Source organism: Bombus fervidus, chromosome 2 (assembly GCF_041682495.2).
Source record: "Bombus fervidus isolate BK054 chromosome 2, iyBomFerv1, whole genome shotgun sequence".
Lineage (NCBI taxonomy): Eukaryota > Metazoa > Arthropoda > Insecta > Hymenoptera > Apidae > Bombus > Bombus fervidus.
The window spans coordinates 22,516,697-22,531,109 of record NC_091518.1 but is presented as its reverse complement, the minus strand read 5'-3'; the positions used below and the strand labels follow the sequence as shown (position 1 = coordinate 22,531,109).

Below are 14,413 nucleotides of genomic sequence, written 5' to 3'. Positions count from 1 at the left end.
AACATTATAAACAGAATTTTGATTAGAACTAAGTTCTAAGTAAATATAACTGAATTTGCAGCTTTTTCTATTCAATTATTTTTCTTTATAAATCTTATACAGATGTACTCGTTCTATATGAAGGATTAAATATACACATGATATTTAAAAAACAATTTCTCACTATGTATTTACATATATGTATATATAATATTCACAGATATGCATTAGATGTTCATTTTACTTTTTACAAAATCATATCTAAACAACAAAACATACATGTTTCATTCAATTTCAAATATTGAAATGTAATTATTCCTATAAGAAATAAATATCTTGCCTTTCCTCTCTCACTGCATTTTGTAATCTAAGTCTTCTGATTTAAGAAATAAACTACAAAATAGCATTACTGCTAAAAGAAATAATAACATTTTTTTAGAACCAAAGGTCACCACCAACATCCTCCTCTGGTTGCGGTAATTGTTGTGGTGTTTTTTGTTTTTGTTTTGCGTTATTTTCTGTATCATCATCGCTTTCAGAGACAGCAAGGTCATCTTGTATCTTGTTTTCACTTTTCTCATCTCTTGCTGGCAAACCAGCTAACAAGAAGTCTGAAGGATCGTAATTAGGATCAACATCCATACTTTCATCTATAATTTAAGAAACATACGATTTAATTAATGAAATGATAAATAAATGTATAAAGTAATTTCATTGCAATTACCAACCTTGCTGAAGCAATTGTTGGTCCGCCATATAAAAGCCGACATTACCCAGTTGAACCATAGCTTCCGCTGCTTGTTGACTATCATCATCTGCTAATACTACTCCACTTTCTGTACCTTCTCTAACTTCATTTAGCTCAAGTGTCTCCATTTCCGCATTTTCTGACTGTTCATCCGTAGCAAATGGAACCTCATCAAATTCATCTTCACTAGAGAATTGTAAATCTGTAACGAAGTATATAATGACATTTTCATTTAAAGATATACATTTAAAGATAATTTTATAAAATCTTTTCTACCTTCTTCAAGGACATCTTTCTTTTTCGAATTTACGCTTCTACTACCATCACCTTCCATGTCGCCTTCCACGTCCACAAAATCAAAATCATCCATATTCGATTTACCGAATGGATTTTCTGGCGAACTTGTTTGACTCTGAAAAAAAACACCATAATTTATAACATTTCTTATAGGAGAAAACTAAACATCTGTTTTTTATGGATAAATATTGTACCCCTCTAAATTCAGGCTCTACAATGGTATAATTTTCCTCATCTGGTCCAAGCCATGAAGGATCAATGTCTGCTTGCTCCATTGCTCGCTTTTGTACCAATAATATGTTATTTTCTAATTGTGTTAAATGTTCATCATACTGCAAGACAATTTGATTATGTGAATATAAGATTAAAATATAATAATTAACATATAATAAATACTCCTAAAAAAAAAGTCCTTAAGTACCTCATCTAATGTTTCTTTACAAACTTTTACTAGCAATTCTGCTTTCTGTGTAAATGGAGATTCCTTTCCGTTATACACTGTACAATTTTCCAAAATTTGTTCAATATCCCTAAGAAACTCATGGCGATTATGATACTTATGCGCTGGAAGAAATAGGTGTAATCAAACATTTGTCAAAAAATTGATAACATGCAACACTATTTTAAACATAGTTTAACTTACCAGATACCTTCTTGGATATAGTTTCTAGATCCATAGGTCTTTTAATAACATTATAATAATCTTTCACTAATTTCTTATTAACTGGTTTCAGGAATGGCCAAGCTTCTGTCATAGATTTCAATTTATTATTTACAACATTGTCCAAGATAAAAGTGAGAGCAACTTGGTCATTGTCATCTAGTAGAGGATTAATTGCTTTTTCTAATCTCATCAGACGATCTTCCTTTTCTCCAAGTCTTTCTACACAAGTTTCCAGCATACGCTTAGCTGCTACTGTTAATGAACTCTTTGATCCATTATACAGAGTTGAGTTTTCTACAATCTGATTAACGTCAGCCAAAAATTCTTCTCGGCTTTGATATTTCTTTAATCTTAAATTTTCACGTATGGTTTGTAAATCCATAGGTCTTTGTATAATTTTATAATAATCAGGAACAGCCTATTTATGAAATATATAGATAAATTCTTCAGTTGCAGACAATTACAGAATAAATTTATATAAAAATGTTTAATAAAAATAGAACACACTTTGGCATTAACAGGAAATAAAAAAGGTTGAACGTCAGGTAAGTCTCGCATTTCGTTAAGTATACTTTCTAGCATTGTAGACATAACTACAACAGGATCTGTTCTACGTCTATTAGCAGGTCTCTGTTGTCGTTTAAGATAATCACAATGATCATCTCCGGTAGCTCTTCTTCGTTTCTTAGAGTTTACTGCCTCCTTAGGCACCTTCAAGAGTAACGTACGTCTTTTCATTTCTTCAGCATGCTACAAAAGCAAAATTATAAATTAATATATAATAATCATTTAAAAGAATACTAAGTGTTTTAAAAAACTAAATAAATTACCTTAATTAATTTGGATGATAACTTCACTTTAGTTCCATCTACATTAACAAGATCTTGATCATCTGTATTAAGCTGTTTCTCAATTTCTTCCTCTTGTTCTTCTGTCATCGCAACATTAACGGGCGCTGTAGTTATGCTATTCTGATATAAAGGACAAGCTTTATTCGTACGCATGTGACCTACATTACCGCAAGCACCACATTTCAGTTTGAGATCTGGTTTAAGTTTAGATTTTTTACGTTTAGCAGGAGATACTTCCGGTTTAGGATGTTTAGAAGCAGAAGAAGTAGATTGGAATGAATTACAGAATGGAAGGATACTGTTTGAGGACGTAGTGGTTGGGGTATTGGTATTACTACGGTCGAATATATTACTCAATGACGCATTGTTTCCTGCCATTGGGCCACCAAGCATACGTTCACGTTCTTGATTTCGTTTAATCCTACGTAGTTGTTCCTGAATTCTTCTTTTCTCTCTCTTCATTTCTTCTTTTTGTGCCTCGTCCAATGTTGCAAATTGTTTAATAAACGTTTCATCTTTAGAATTTCTAATTTTTATATAAGTATCTATTACCGCAGACTTCCTTACTAATTCTACCCTTGTATATTCTTTGCCCTCTGGATTTCTAAATGTCCGATAAATTTTAAGAACTCTACCCTGTTGCGAATTAAAGTTATTTACAGGGCTATCCTCTTCGTCATCCTTCTTTTTCTCTTTAGACTTCTTATCTTGTTCTTGAACTTCACCCATTAACATCTTTCGTAATTCATGTCGTTGTTGTTCCTCTCGTTCAAGTGATAATTGGGTACTAGTTTTTTTGTTGGAAAGCATGTTTTCTATGTTTTTACCCATCTCTTCTATATCAGAACTATCTTCTTCAGAACTCTCGCCTTCATCTGTACTCAAAACTTCATTAGAAGATAAAACACGATTTTGTAAATCAAAAATTCTCTGACATTCTTCTTTGTATCTTTCTTGATGCTCAGCTATAGAGAAACGATTTCCTCGTGAAAATTTAGTCATGCCCTCTTCTCCGGCTTTAGCTTTTTCTGTTGACAATGTTCTAACAACATCGATTACCTCCCATCGAGATAATTTTTTAATTTCTTCCTCAGGTACACCAAATTTTCGAAGTAACGCTTTTGCGTTATTTAATGACAACCTTCTTAAGTCGGCATCAGTTCCAGTCACAGTTCTTTTTGGTTGAGCTTCTTGTTCTTCCTAATTAAAGTTCGAAAACGAATGATTTAAAATATAAAATATGCAAAAAAAGAATTATAACTGAATATTAAATATTTACCTTACTAATCGTGGGTTTATTTGGTACTCGAACATAGGAAAATCCTTCACCACAACCTGTTGGATCAGCTGGTCCTGCTAGCTGTAGCAAGCATTTACCTTTCATAGCTTGAATGTATGCTCGTGTCGTATTCCAAGGCGCAACTTTAACTTCATCGTCCATTTTTAATTGCATTTCTTCGTCATCATCATCTTGAGGAGTAAATAGGAATTTTTCACCATAACCAGCATCCTTTAGTCTTTGCTCAGCTGCAATCATACTAAAATAAGCGCAACATTGTTCCGGGGACACCATCGCTCGAATCTCTTCTTCGGTTGGTAATCTAAAGTCGGGTTTTATAACCCACCAATTTGAATCCATGCCTAATATGAAAGAGTTTAATGTTTGTCAGATTAACTTATAATACAAAAGTAATTCAAACAGTTTATAGTATAACTTATAATAATAAATACCTGTTCTTTTAAAATCAGCGCATAGTTTCAAACGTTTCCTAATACTACTCTCACTATGCGAAGGAAATGCTTTTTTAATATCATCCATTTTAATACGTCGGGGCGTATCTTTAGATTTCCAAAATAACCTGTATATAAATACTTGTAAAAAATCTCTCACAAAATTATTAGCTCTCTTTGAATTAGGACCTGGAACTTCATATAATGGACATTCTTGACCAGCAACAAATAAAGCATCCATTTCTCTGATATAATATTGTTGTCTAGGTATACAAAAAAACTTATTAGTTGTAGTACATTCTTCATGTTATAAATAATTTCAATAAAGAAATCTTATTGAAATACCTTGTTCTTATAACTAAGAAATCTGTTTCTGGAATTTTGTGCTCATAAATTGGCGCTCTATACATATTATTTTCCACTGCTTGTATACTTTGACCAGGTGTAAGAATTCCAAGAAATGGGCTAGTATGGGCATAAGCGGTTTCACCATATTTGTATTTCTGTGGTCCTTGATCTTTGCCTGCCTTCCTCTTATAGTAATTTTTCACCTTGGAACACATTCCTACTTGATTCATCAACGGAGGATGTTCTTCAGAAAATTCAATAAGTACCAATTCACCATCTTTGCCAGTTAAATCTTCAGGAGTTCTCATGAAAAAGACATCGCCTCCACCAGATGCAATTCTTTCTTGTTCTCTTTGCTAATAGACAAACGTCATTTAATTCTTGTTCCCACTTAACAAACAATGTAATAAAGCATAATACATACTTTGGCTTTCTTTTTGATATGCTTTATTAATGGCAGGACAGAATGTGGACCAGGATGAGCGAGCGGTCCATGGCTAAATCTTCTTAAAGGTGGTCTATGGAAATTTCGAAGCCGAATTTGGCCCATATGAGTTTGAACAAATGGAACACGTAATTCTACTACTGGCGTACTATGTTGTATCAAATTTCCACCTCCAACTTTTAATCGTAATGTTGTTTCTGACGATCGCGGCATATAGTATCTAAATAATACAGAAAATAATAAAATTGTCTCTTTTTGTGCGAATTAAAATTATTAAATTATTAACTTACGTATCATTTGAAATATTAAATGGATCTCTATCAGGTGATTTTGGTGGTGGAGGTGGAGTGTCTTCTTCCAATACGTTAATTACTCCAGCTTTTCCTAGTAATAATTTACTTTTCTTCACATGAGGATGAGGTATTTTTACTTTTGGTTGAGGTCCATTATCTTTATGAACCAGTGCTGGATCTATGTCATCAGGAATACCAAGAACAATATTCTCATCATTTGGATCCAAAGTAAGAATTTTAGGCTTTGGTATCTTCTTCATATTCTCAGGATCCCAAATTACTTCTTCTTCCCAAAGTCCATACACCAATTCTTCATTTTCTACAGGAAAAATAGAGTACCAAGTATCATCGTAATTTTCTTCCCGATTTTGTTGTTGATTCCCTTTATTCATGTTCCTATTGATAAAAATAGAAATAAAAATGAAAAAACAATTATATATGCAATAATTTTCTAGTATAGCATAACAAATAGATTACTACTTTGCTTACAATTTAGTTTTCTGAGATTGCATGTGTAATGGAGTTGTAATTTGCGAAGTGGCTAATCGAACGTTTGATGCGACTGGTACAGGTGCTCCTTTGCCTGGTTGACTGAATGCTTGAGCAGTTCTGTTCCCACTGGATGGTACCCATCCAGCTGCATTATTTTTACTATTTAATTTCTGTAATACCTTTTAAAGTATTTATATTCTTACTTGTTAACTTATATAAATATTTAATTAAGAATATCTTACACTAAGATATTATGTACCTTATGCTTTATATCATCACCATTCCATATGACATCATCTTCCCAGTGTAATTGTGATACCATTAAAAATGCATCATCAGAAAATTCCTCATTAGTGTCTTTGGTACCTTTATTATCTTTATTATCTTTATTGCTTTGTTCATCTAACTATTAGAAATATAACAATAGCATTATCCATGATAAATTGACTTGTAAAAATATTAAATTACAACTTCAAAATTATATTTGATATCTCATATTTTGATATATATACAAATTAAATACCTTGTCAATGGTTTTAAATCCATAGTTAAAACCATCCCCAGTTTCTGGAACTTGAAGCATATCATACCAAAGCTGTGCAGGACCAAACCGCCAATCTGCAACTTTTGGCCCCATATCTCCATTTTCTCCAGTTTCGCCTGATTTATCAACTTGTTCTTTATCTTCTACTGGCATTAATAACTTTGTTTCATCATCGGAACGACATATATCTGGTGTTGGATCTGGACCATATTGCATCACCCAGCCCTAATATACACATAAATATTTAATTAACATACAATTGATACACTGTAAAATTGAACCACTATTTGTACATACTTTAAACTTCGTTTTTTTTTCCTCCTGATCAGAGCCAGAATCAGAATCTCTAATATCATGATGTCGTTTCTTTTTACGTCTCTTCTTAACACCCTTCCATATTTGTGGAAGGCTACTAGGTTTTCCTGGACCAAATAATCTTGAAAACCTTAAAACTTTATTAGCTCGAAAATCAGGAAATAATTCAGTAACATCAACATTGGCATATTTTGATGGTAGCATAGAAGCAAGAGGAGTTTCTAATTTACGCTGACGTGCAGCTTCTGCTTCTTCTGCAGTAAGTGTTTCTTTTTCTTCAGGAATTGGAGGAGGTGGCATTAATTGTGTATCAGATTTATTAACAACTTCTTCATCATCAGCATCATAATCAGCATTTTCCTTTTCAGCTTTTACTTCAAACATGTCCTGCTTACCTATTCATTAAAGTAATATTTATATTTATATATGTCTATAAAATTTTATTTTTAACTAAAAAAATCTTTTGATGGTTATATTTTTGTTATACTTACCACTTTCTTCTCTTTCATCCTCTGCTAATTCATTTATATCAAAAAAGTCAAGAGCACTAGGTGATTTCTTAATGTAACTGGTATCTTTCTCGTCGATCATATCATTTTTTTCTTCAGACTTATCATTAGATTCATTATCTTTTTCTTCTTTGATATCATCATTTTGCATCATTTCACGAATAAACGAACTTAATCCAAGCCTATTCAGTGAAGCTATATGTTGCTTTGCCTCTGGATCAAGAATATCATCTTCCAGTTGACCGTTCTCATCAATGTTGCCAAACAAAAAACCAGTCATATTGATCCCAGATGTTATGTCTTTATCATTTTCTTCTTCAGAATCGGCCATTTTGTTATAATTAAAATTCAAGAAATTAGTATGATGTTAAATTTTCATAAAAAGATATCGGTTTTCCGAATATACAGTAGACGTACAGCACTAGCATATATTAATTGCACAGTTGTTATTTGTATATCATACATTTATTTATTTACAGTTCATTATGTGTATATGCTTATATATATTTATTATGATTTTACTATTTACAAACTTTTATTAATTATAAAATTAGTGAAACAACGTTTTGTTTACGTAGACCTTTGCATCAACTAACCGCCATGTTCTTTAACATATTAGATAGACTGATTCTCTGACAAACGATTAAACGACTGAAATTATATTTGGTATTTCTTACAACATTTAAAACATAAAGTCCCTAAGAATAGAATAAAGTTCATAGGATATTCCTATGTCTACAATTTTCCTATGTAACAAAGAGGAATTTCCTTTCCGTAGGTTTCCTCTGATAAGCACGGTCGTATACACAAGACTGGAAACACCAATGGAGAGAGTAAGGCTCTTAATGTCGGAAGTGATGCTGTACAAATCGGTCATTATAGAACACTGCGATCGAGAATCTAGGATTTTCTATTTAGCGTCATCCTTCGGTGAAAGCACTGAAGATAAAGGATATAAACTAAACTACTTAAACTGAGCTTAATCAATGATTGAACTAAACTATTTTTCATAATTTTTCTCCATTTATTTAAAGTAAATACATATACAATATTTCATCTAGTATAGAAAAATGTTGTTTAAATGAATATTAATTATAAACTGTTATTAAATATGTATAATTATTTCCAACAAAATGTTTTAACAAAATTACAAAATCCATATCAAATATGTACACATAGATTTAGTATTTTTATATTTTGCGCATGTAATAAAATATGTTTATTGTAGGCACATTTTTAGTTTTATATAATATATAATAATAATATAATATATAATATAATTAGTTTTATATAAATAATATGATGTCCAAAATATTATGCATGATTGAAACATTTCAATGTTATTAAAATTTTTATTGAAAAGGCAAAGTTACAGTATAATTTTAGAGTTTACATAGGTTTTTAGTAATGAAAAACATATTTATATTATATAACATTTATTAGACATTAGTTGAAAACAAAATAATAATAATAATATAATCATAATAATCATTTATGCAGTACAAAAGTTGGTCTCTATTATCATTATCGTAGTGTCGCGTTTTCTTCCTATTTCCCCTGCTAGTCGGCCCGCCGTGAATCCAGTACGTGACCAGATTCAGAAAAGAGAGAGGAAGAGATAGAGACAGAGACAACCAAGAACCAGGTACGGGCTATCTCTACACGATAGCGTTACACAACGAATCCTAACTTCTCCATTTGAGCGCCTTACTGCGGATAAATTGACCAACTTCGTCCGATCACTAAGAGCCTTACCCCCAACCACGGGAGTTTCTAGACCTATATATACAAACTGTGGTGATAATTATCCTAGGTACTTTCAGTGTTAGTATTGGACAAACTACAAAACGATATTGGTAAAAAACTGATAGGTACATTTTTTAACTGTTGATCACTACTTCACTGCATGCTATAAACATTATGATAATAATTACTTTAAATTTATTGAATGATGATATAAAGACATTTTATTTAATATAAAGATATTTAGAACCTATTTTTATGGAAATAAATTATACCGGTTTATATAAGTTGACAAATTTAAGAATTCTATAACTTGCCTCGAAAGAAAATGAATATGACTGAAAAATAAACTGTTATAGAAAAGATAAGACACAATTTATTATTTGTTCATATACAAAGTAATATTATTTTCATGGAAAGTAAAAATGTAATGTTAACACTAGGGTTGAATTGTGAAACACGAACGAAATTTTTACGAACTTGTTAAAAATAGTTACATTATTAAATATTAACACAATACTTTTCCAATAATGTTCTTCGCCATTGCCCTATCTGTACATCGTTATAATAAACAGATGTACCTATAAAGATGAGATTTATTAAGAGAATTTGAGATTTTACATTAGTAAATTTTTTTTTATGAAAATCATTTACAAAGAATCTTATGTATTGTAAATAACATGTGTTTGTATGATGTAGATGTTTTTCTACATAGTGCAAAATGCTGAAGAGGCAACTAATGTGCCTTCATTTAGAATGTATATCACTAACAGTAACATAGTGATAAGCCTGGTTTGCAATATTTTCAGCCAAATTAATATATATCGAACTGATACATTATGAGAAAAATAGAGTTCTTCTAATTTTTATAAATAGAAAGGAAGCAGAATAATTAAAAATCTCAAGTAATAATACAATGCAAAAAATTATTGTAATCTTAAGTTATTATTTTACGAAATATAAAATGTGTGTAAAAAAGTGACTTTTCGGACAAAACCAACATGTAGATCAAACTATACTTATTGGGTTGTGACATAAGTAAGTTCGGTTAAACTCAATATTTTTCTTTATTTGACCGAATTTATTTATGCTACAACCTAATAGACGTTAAGTTTAAAATATACAAAATGTGTAAACAGTTTTCCTCACATTACATTATGAAATGAAGCATTTTGTTGTATCAGAAAAAATGAAATATAATTCATGCCTCTTTTTTGAAGTAAGCATGGAAACAGAAATTTTTTATCAAGTCCATTTTTAAACTATCGAAGGACAATCTTAAATCTCAACACAATCCTCCTGTTTGTTGCTGATAAACTTCTATTGTGTCTCCTTCTTCCATCTCAAGGGTTGTTGGTGTATCTAATTCGTTTATGGGTTCTCCATCAAATCTAAACCTTACTGCTGCTATCGCCAAGCCCTATATAAAAATATAATACTCTTACTACTACAAATATAATGATCTCTAATTGTTTAGATTATTTAGATACAGATATAGATATAAATACAATATAGATATTTATCTATACAAAGGTGCATAAATTATATACACACCATTTTATAATTCAAGGGTGTAACTTCAAATTATAATAATAAATTAAATACAGACTCTTACCACACGATCACAGTAAGCATTCATTAATTTCCTGAGTGGTGTGTGCTTCTTAATTTTAAACTGAACCACTGCACTATCTTGTCCCAATACTTTTAAATTTATGTGCTCCGATTCTGCTTTAGTTTCCTGTAACAAAGGATATTCTTGAATCATCACTTACCGTTGCATCAATTTTAAGGTTAGAAAATATTACCTTCTTCTCGTCAGACATGTTTACAGTTTTTCACAAATACGTTAGCTTGTCACTGGTTAATAAAGAAACTTCCACGATATTTTTTTAACTATCGTATCAAATATCAGACCACTTAAAATTCTTATAAATAAACGTAAGTACAAATGAATCACTCGCAATAATCCCGCTCCTACCTTTATAGTTGTAATCACAACGTTTCCATACTACGCAAGTAGTATACGTACTATCATAGAAAGTTATTGGCATACACACGTTTTGAAAACCTAGCATGCGTGATTAATAAACTTTTTAGGGAATTTCGTTAGTCAGTCACGATCTGGTGAAAAACAAAATGAGTATCACATGTAACTTCACACTTATCAAAAAGTGCGCAAAATTTTCAATTTTTAAAGAAATAAATCTAAATAAGTTTGTCTTTAATGTTTACGTTTTAAGGTTAAATTTTAGCCGAATATACTTAAATTTAATACATTCATATTATAATATCAACTACTTAATAATCACTATCATGATTCATGATGAATCTATCAAGATGAATCATATCTATGTATCCTTTATTAAAATATAAAAGGTACGAAAACGTAATTTCGTTTTATCAATGAAAATCATAGAATTAAACTGAAGTATATTCAAGCATCAAATGATTTCTCTTTTATAAATAATTATGCAGTTAAGAAATAGAAAGTTATACTATATAAAATTGTATTATTAATCATTGTATTAACAAAAGATCAATTTTATAATAAACAAGACTATATATATAAAAGGAACGTTACTAAAATGCGCTTTCACAGTATCAAAATTTACATAATTCGAAGCTTGCATACGCGTGCATAGTATTAAGTTTAAAATAATCAAAACATACAAAATATATTTATTACTATTTTACCTCATAGTAAAATATTCTAAAGCAATGTGTATGTCTATATGTATGTGAAAAAATATAAAGCTTCATACTGCAAATTATGTTCAGAACGTAAGTAAAAATGTTCCATTTTGTTTGAAAATTTTTTGGTCCTGAAAAGGACCGTTTGTTTTGAACAGTTTGTGACTGTCTATTTCGAGCTGGTGTACTTGGTGACTGCTTTGGTGCCTTCACTGACTGCGTGTTTTGCTAATTCTCCGGGAAGTAGAAGTCTTACAGCGGTTTGAATTTCACGAGATGTAATCGTAGAACGTTTGTTGTAATGCGCCAATCTTGATGCTTCTGCTGCAATGCGTTCGAAGACATCATTGACGAAACTGTTCATGATGCTCATCGCTTTGCTGGATATACCGGTGTCAGGGTGTACTTGTTTCAACACCTTGTAAATGTAAATAGCGTAGCTTTCCTTCCTCCTCCTTTTCTTCTTCTTGTCAGCTTTACTAATATTCTTCTGAGCCTTACCGGCTTTTTTCACAGCTTTTCCACTAACTTTCGGCGGCATGATGATGCTTCAAATTATCTTCGAATTATCGTAGATGAACACAACCGTACGACGTCTTCTCAGAGAATACGAAGCGCAGTGAGACGCATTCCTTTTATACGCTGGAACAGGGGCTACGTTGAACCAATCACAATCCAGCTTGGGACTGCTAATGCCTTTCTACAATCTGATTGGCGCGCTGCTGTTACCGTTACATTCTCCACGATACAATTGATTTTATACGCGTAACATATCTAACATATTTCTAAGGCTTTTTTTACAAATTAAAAGCGTAAAAGTTATATAGTTTCCTTTTTTTATATTAAAGAACATAATGGATGTGTGTAACAAAATTGAACTAACAAATATCATGTATTTTATAGTGGAAGTTACGCAAAAGAAAATAATATGTAGCTTTAAAAATTTAACGCAATAAAATTAATATATGTATGTATATATATTGATAAACTGAAACAATAGAATATATTAATAAAATTTTTTCACATAGTTTGTAACTTCAGTGATTATAAATAAAAATTATTTCCGAAACTCATGCTTATGAGATAGAAAGGAAGAATAATGCGCTAGGTAAAAGAGTAGGTTGATAGCAAATTAATAATAATTTAGTACATCTATTCTTGGTTTTAGCCAATCTTTTGAATTATTTCTTTTTTTTTTCTATACCATTAGTATTGCATAATTAATTAATATATTACAATAGTATATAATTTATTTAAAGTGCTTATTATAATGTAAAATTTATACAGTAACTAAAGTAATACTGCTATTAACAATTTTTACCACTTCTTTTTTGGTGTACGAATTGAACCTTTTAATAAAGAAAGAAAAATATATATAGACCTTTTTAGGTAATTTATGATCAAATTAGGAGATAGCAGATGGTTATCCTTAAGAATTAAATTGTTCTCTATTTCAAATATATGTATAATTCTTTGCAAAATAATTAATTTACATTAAAGAATATCGAGTAACGATTGTTTCACATAATCAATTTTTGTATTTCATGTTCTAAATTTTAAACTGCCGTTTCGAAGCAAATGCGAACACGTACGTCTTTTATTCAATACATATATAAATATATACATATTCAAAATGAAAAAAAAAGTGAAGAAATAACACAATAAGTATTCTAAAAGTAATTGTAGTTATAATTTAAACAAGAGAGATATTTTAACAAAATATATTTCATTAAATACACGTTAAAATTTTTCTTTGATCAATCAATATTTAAACATTATATATTAATATACAAAAAATGCTTTTTGTTAGATTATTACATTATATAAAATATAATTATTATTATTAAATATAATTGTGTTATGTTAATATATATATTAACATAATATAATTAATATATATATATATATTAACATAACACAATTTAAGAATGAAATTTTAAATTTCAAATATATTATCAAGTTGAAAGATCATTCATTTATAAAAATAATATAAAATAATATAAAATAACAGCTTATAAAATTATTGTATTTCCGAACCAATGAGAACGCTGCTCGTCAGCGATTGGTCAGCTTCTGTTGCTACGGACCTTATATAAATGATGCCCTTGTATCCCTCTGCGTATTCGTTTACATTCTTCGAGTAACGAAGTAAGGGAAAGGGAACAATTCTCGATGTTAGCAGAAAGTGTGTCGAATTTATTTTGCGTGATGAAAAATGGAAGACCAAAAGATGCGGTTTCGTCACATTATGTTTCAATGCTTTAAAAAAGACAGTACACCTAAAAACACTGCAAAGCAGATTTGTGACGTTTACGGTGATCGGTCTATAACTGTTCAAACAGGTTTAGAGCCGGAAATTTTAAACTGAAAGACGAAGATCGCAGCGGTCGTCCATCCACCACTGATATTGACCTTATCAAGGCCTATCTCGATGAAAACCCAAAGTCTAGTCTTCGTGAGACAGCAAATGCTTTAAACATTCCGCAAGCAACGATTCATGTGCATTTAATAAAGCTTGGGTACGTTAATCGCTACGACATGTGGGTCCCCCATCAACTGACGGAGAGCAATCTCCTGAATCGAATTTCGACATGCAGTTTGCTAATTCAACGCAACAAAAAAAGAGCCATTTTTACAAAAGTTAATTACTGGAGATGAAAGTTGGATTCTCTGTGACAATACTGCGCGCAAGCGATCTCGGTCGAGTCGAGGCCGAGCAAGACCGACCGGTCATCGTCCGAAGAAGGTGCTGCTTTCAAT

At 30.8% G+C, this 14,413-nt stretch overlaps 3 protein-coding genes across 4 annotated transcripts; all 3 read right to left on the bottom strand.

The window, feature by feature from the left end:
- Positions 1 to 50: 50 nt before the first annotated feature.
- Taf1 (TATA-box binding protein associated factor 1) lies at positions 51 to 8,001 on the bottom strand. 2 transcript variants are annotated; one of them, XM_072022621.1, is made up of 18 exons: positions 7,199 to 8,001; positions 6,690 to 7,102; positions 6,372 to 6,617; positions 6,108 to 6,254; positions 5,846 to 6,018; positions 5,354 to 5,752; positions 5,043 to 5,283; positions 4,616 to 4,974; positions 4,271 to 4,533; positions 3,819 to 4,180; positions 2,519 to 3,739; positions 2,196 to 2,438; positions 1,668 to 2,106; positions 1,446 to 1,588; positions 1,219 to 1,356; positions 1,004 to 1,139; positions 708 to 929; positions 51 to 629 (listed from the first exon to the last, which is right to left on the bottom strand). In XM_072022621.1, exons 1-18 carry the CDS (start codon positions 7,545 to 7,547, stop codon positions 415 to 417), a joined length of 5,709 nt encoding a protein of 1,902 aa, XP_071878722.1. In that variant the 5' UTR covers positions 7,548 to 8,001; the 3' UTR covers positions 51 to 414. The 2 variants fall into 2 exon arrangements, with proteins under 2 accessions (XP_071878722.1, XP_071878721.1); XM_072022620.1 differs by having other exon boundaries at positions 5,846 to 6,027; positions 7,199 to 8,000.
- A 1,311-nt stretch (positions 8,002 to 9,312) lies between these two features.
- On the bottom strand, positions 9,313 to 11,011 carry Sumo (Small ubiquitin like modifier). Its single transcript, XM_072015504.1, has 3 exons — positions 10,768 to 11,011; positions 10,575 to 10,700; positions 9,313 to 10,379 (listed from the first exon to the last, which is right to left on the bottom strand). Exons 1-3 carry the CDS (start codon positions 10,783 to 10,785, stop codon positions 10,245 to 10,247), a joined length of 279 nt encoding a protein of 92 aa, XP_071871605.1. The 5' UTR covers positions 10,786 to 11,011; the 3' UTR covers positions 9,313 to 10,244.
- A 706-nt stretch (positions 11,012 to 11,717) lies between these two features.
- Positions 11,718 to 12,245, bottom strand: LOC139998273 (histone H2B). Its single transcript, XM_072022704.1, has one exon. The coding sequence runs from the start codon at positions 12,192 to 12,194 to the stop codon at positions 11,823 to 11,825; it is 372 nt and encodes a 123-aa protein (XP_071878805.1). The 5' UTR covers positions 12,195 to 12,245; the 3' UTR covers positions 11,718 to 11,822.
- Between the last annotated feature and the right edge of the window lie 2,168 nt (positions 12,246 to 14,413).

What these genes read in the sequence shown, in the direction of transcription:
- Sumo (XM_072015504.1), bottom strand. An exon ending in ATGCTTACTGTGATCGTGTG is followed by an intron (nt 10,380 to 10,574) that starts GTAAGAGTCTGT and finishes ATTTTTATATAG; the next exon opens with GGCTTGGCGATAGCAGCAGT.
- Taf1 (XM_072022620.1), bottom strand. Translation starts at nt 7,547, where the DNA reads ATGGCCGATTCTGAAGAAGAAAATGATAAAGACATAACATCTGGGATC. An exon ending in CAATCTCAGAAAACTAAATT is followed by an intron (nt 5,753 to 5,845) that starts GTAAGCAAAGTA and finishes TTTTATCAATAG; the next exon opens with GAACATGAATAAAGGGAATC. An exon ending in TATTTCCTGTTAATGCCAAA is followed by an intron (nt 2,107 to 2,195) that starts GTGTGTTCTATT and finishes TTTCATAAATAG; the next exon opens with GCTGTTCCTGATTATTATAA.
- LOC139998273 (XM_072022704.1), bottom strand. Translation starts at nt 12,194, where the DNA reads ATGCCGCCGAAAGTTAGTGGAAAAGCTGTGAAAAAAGCCGGTAAGGCT.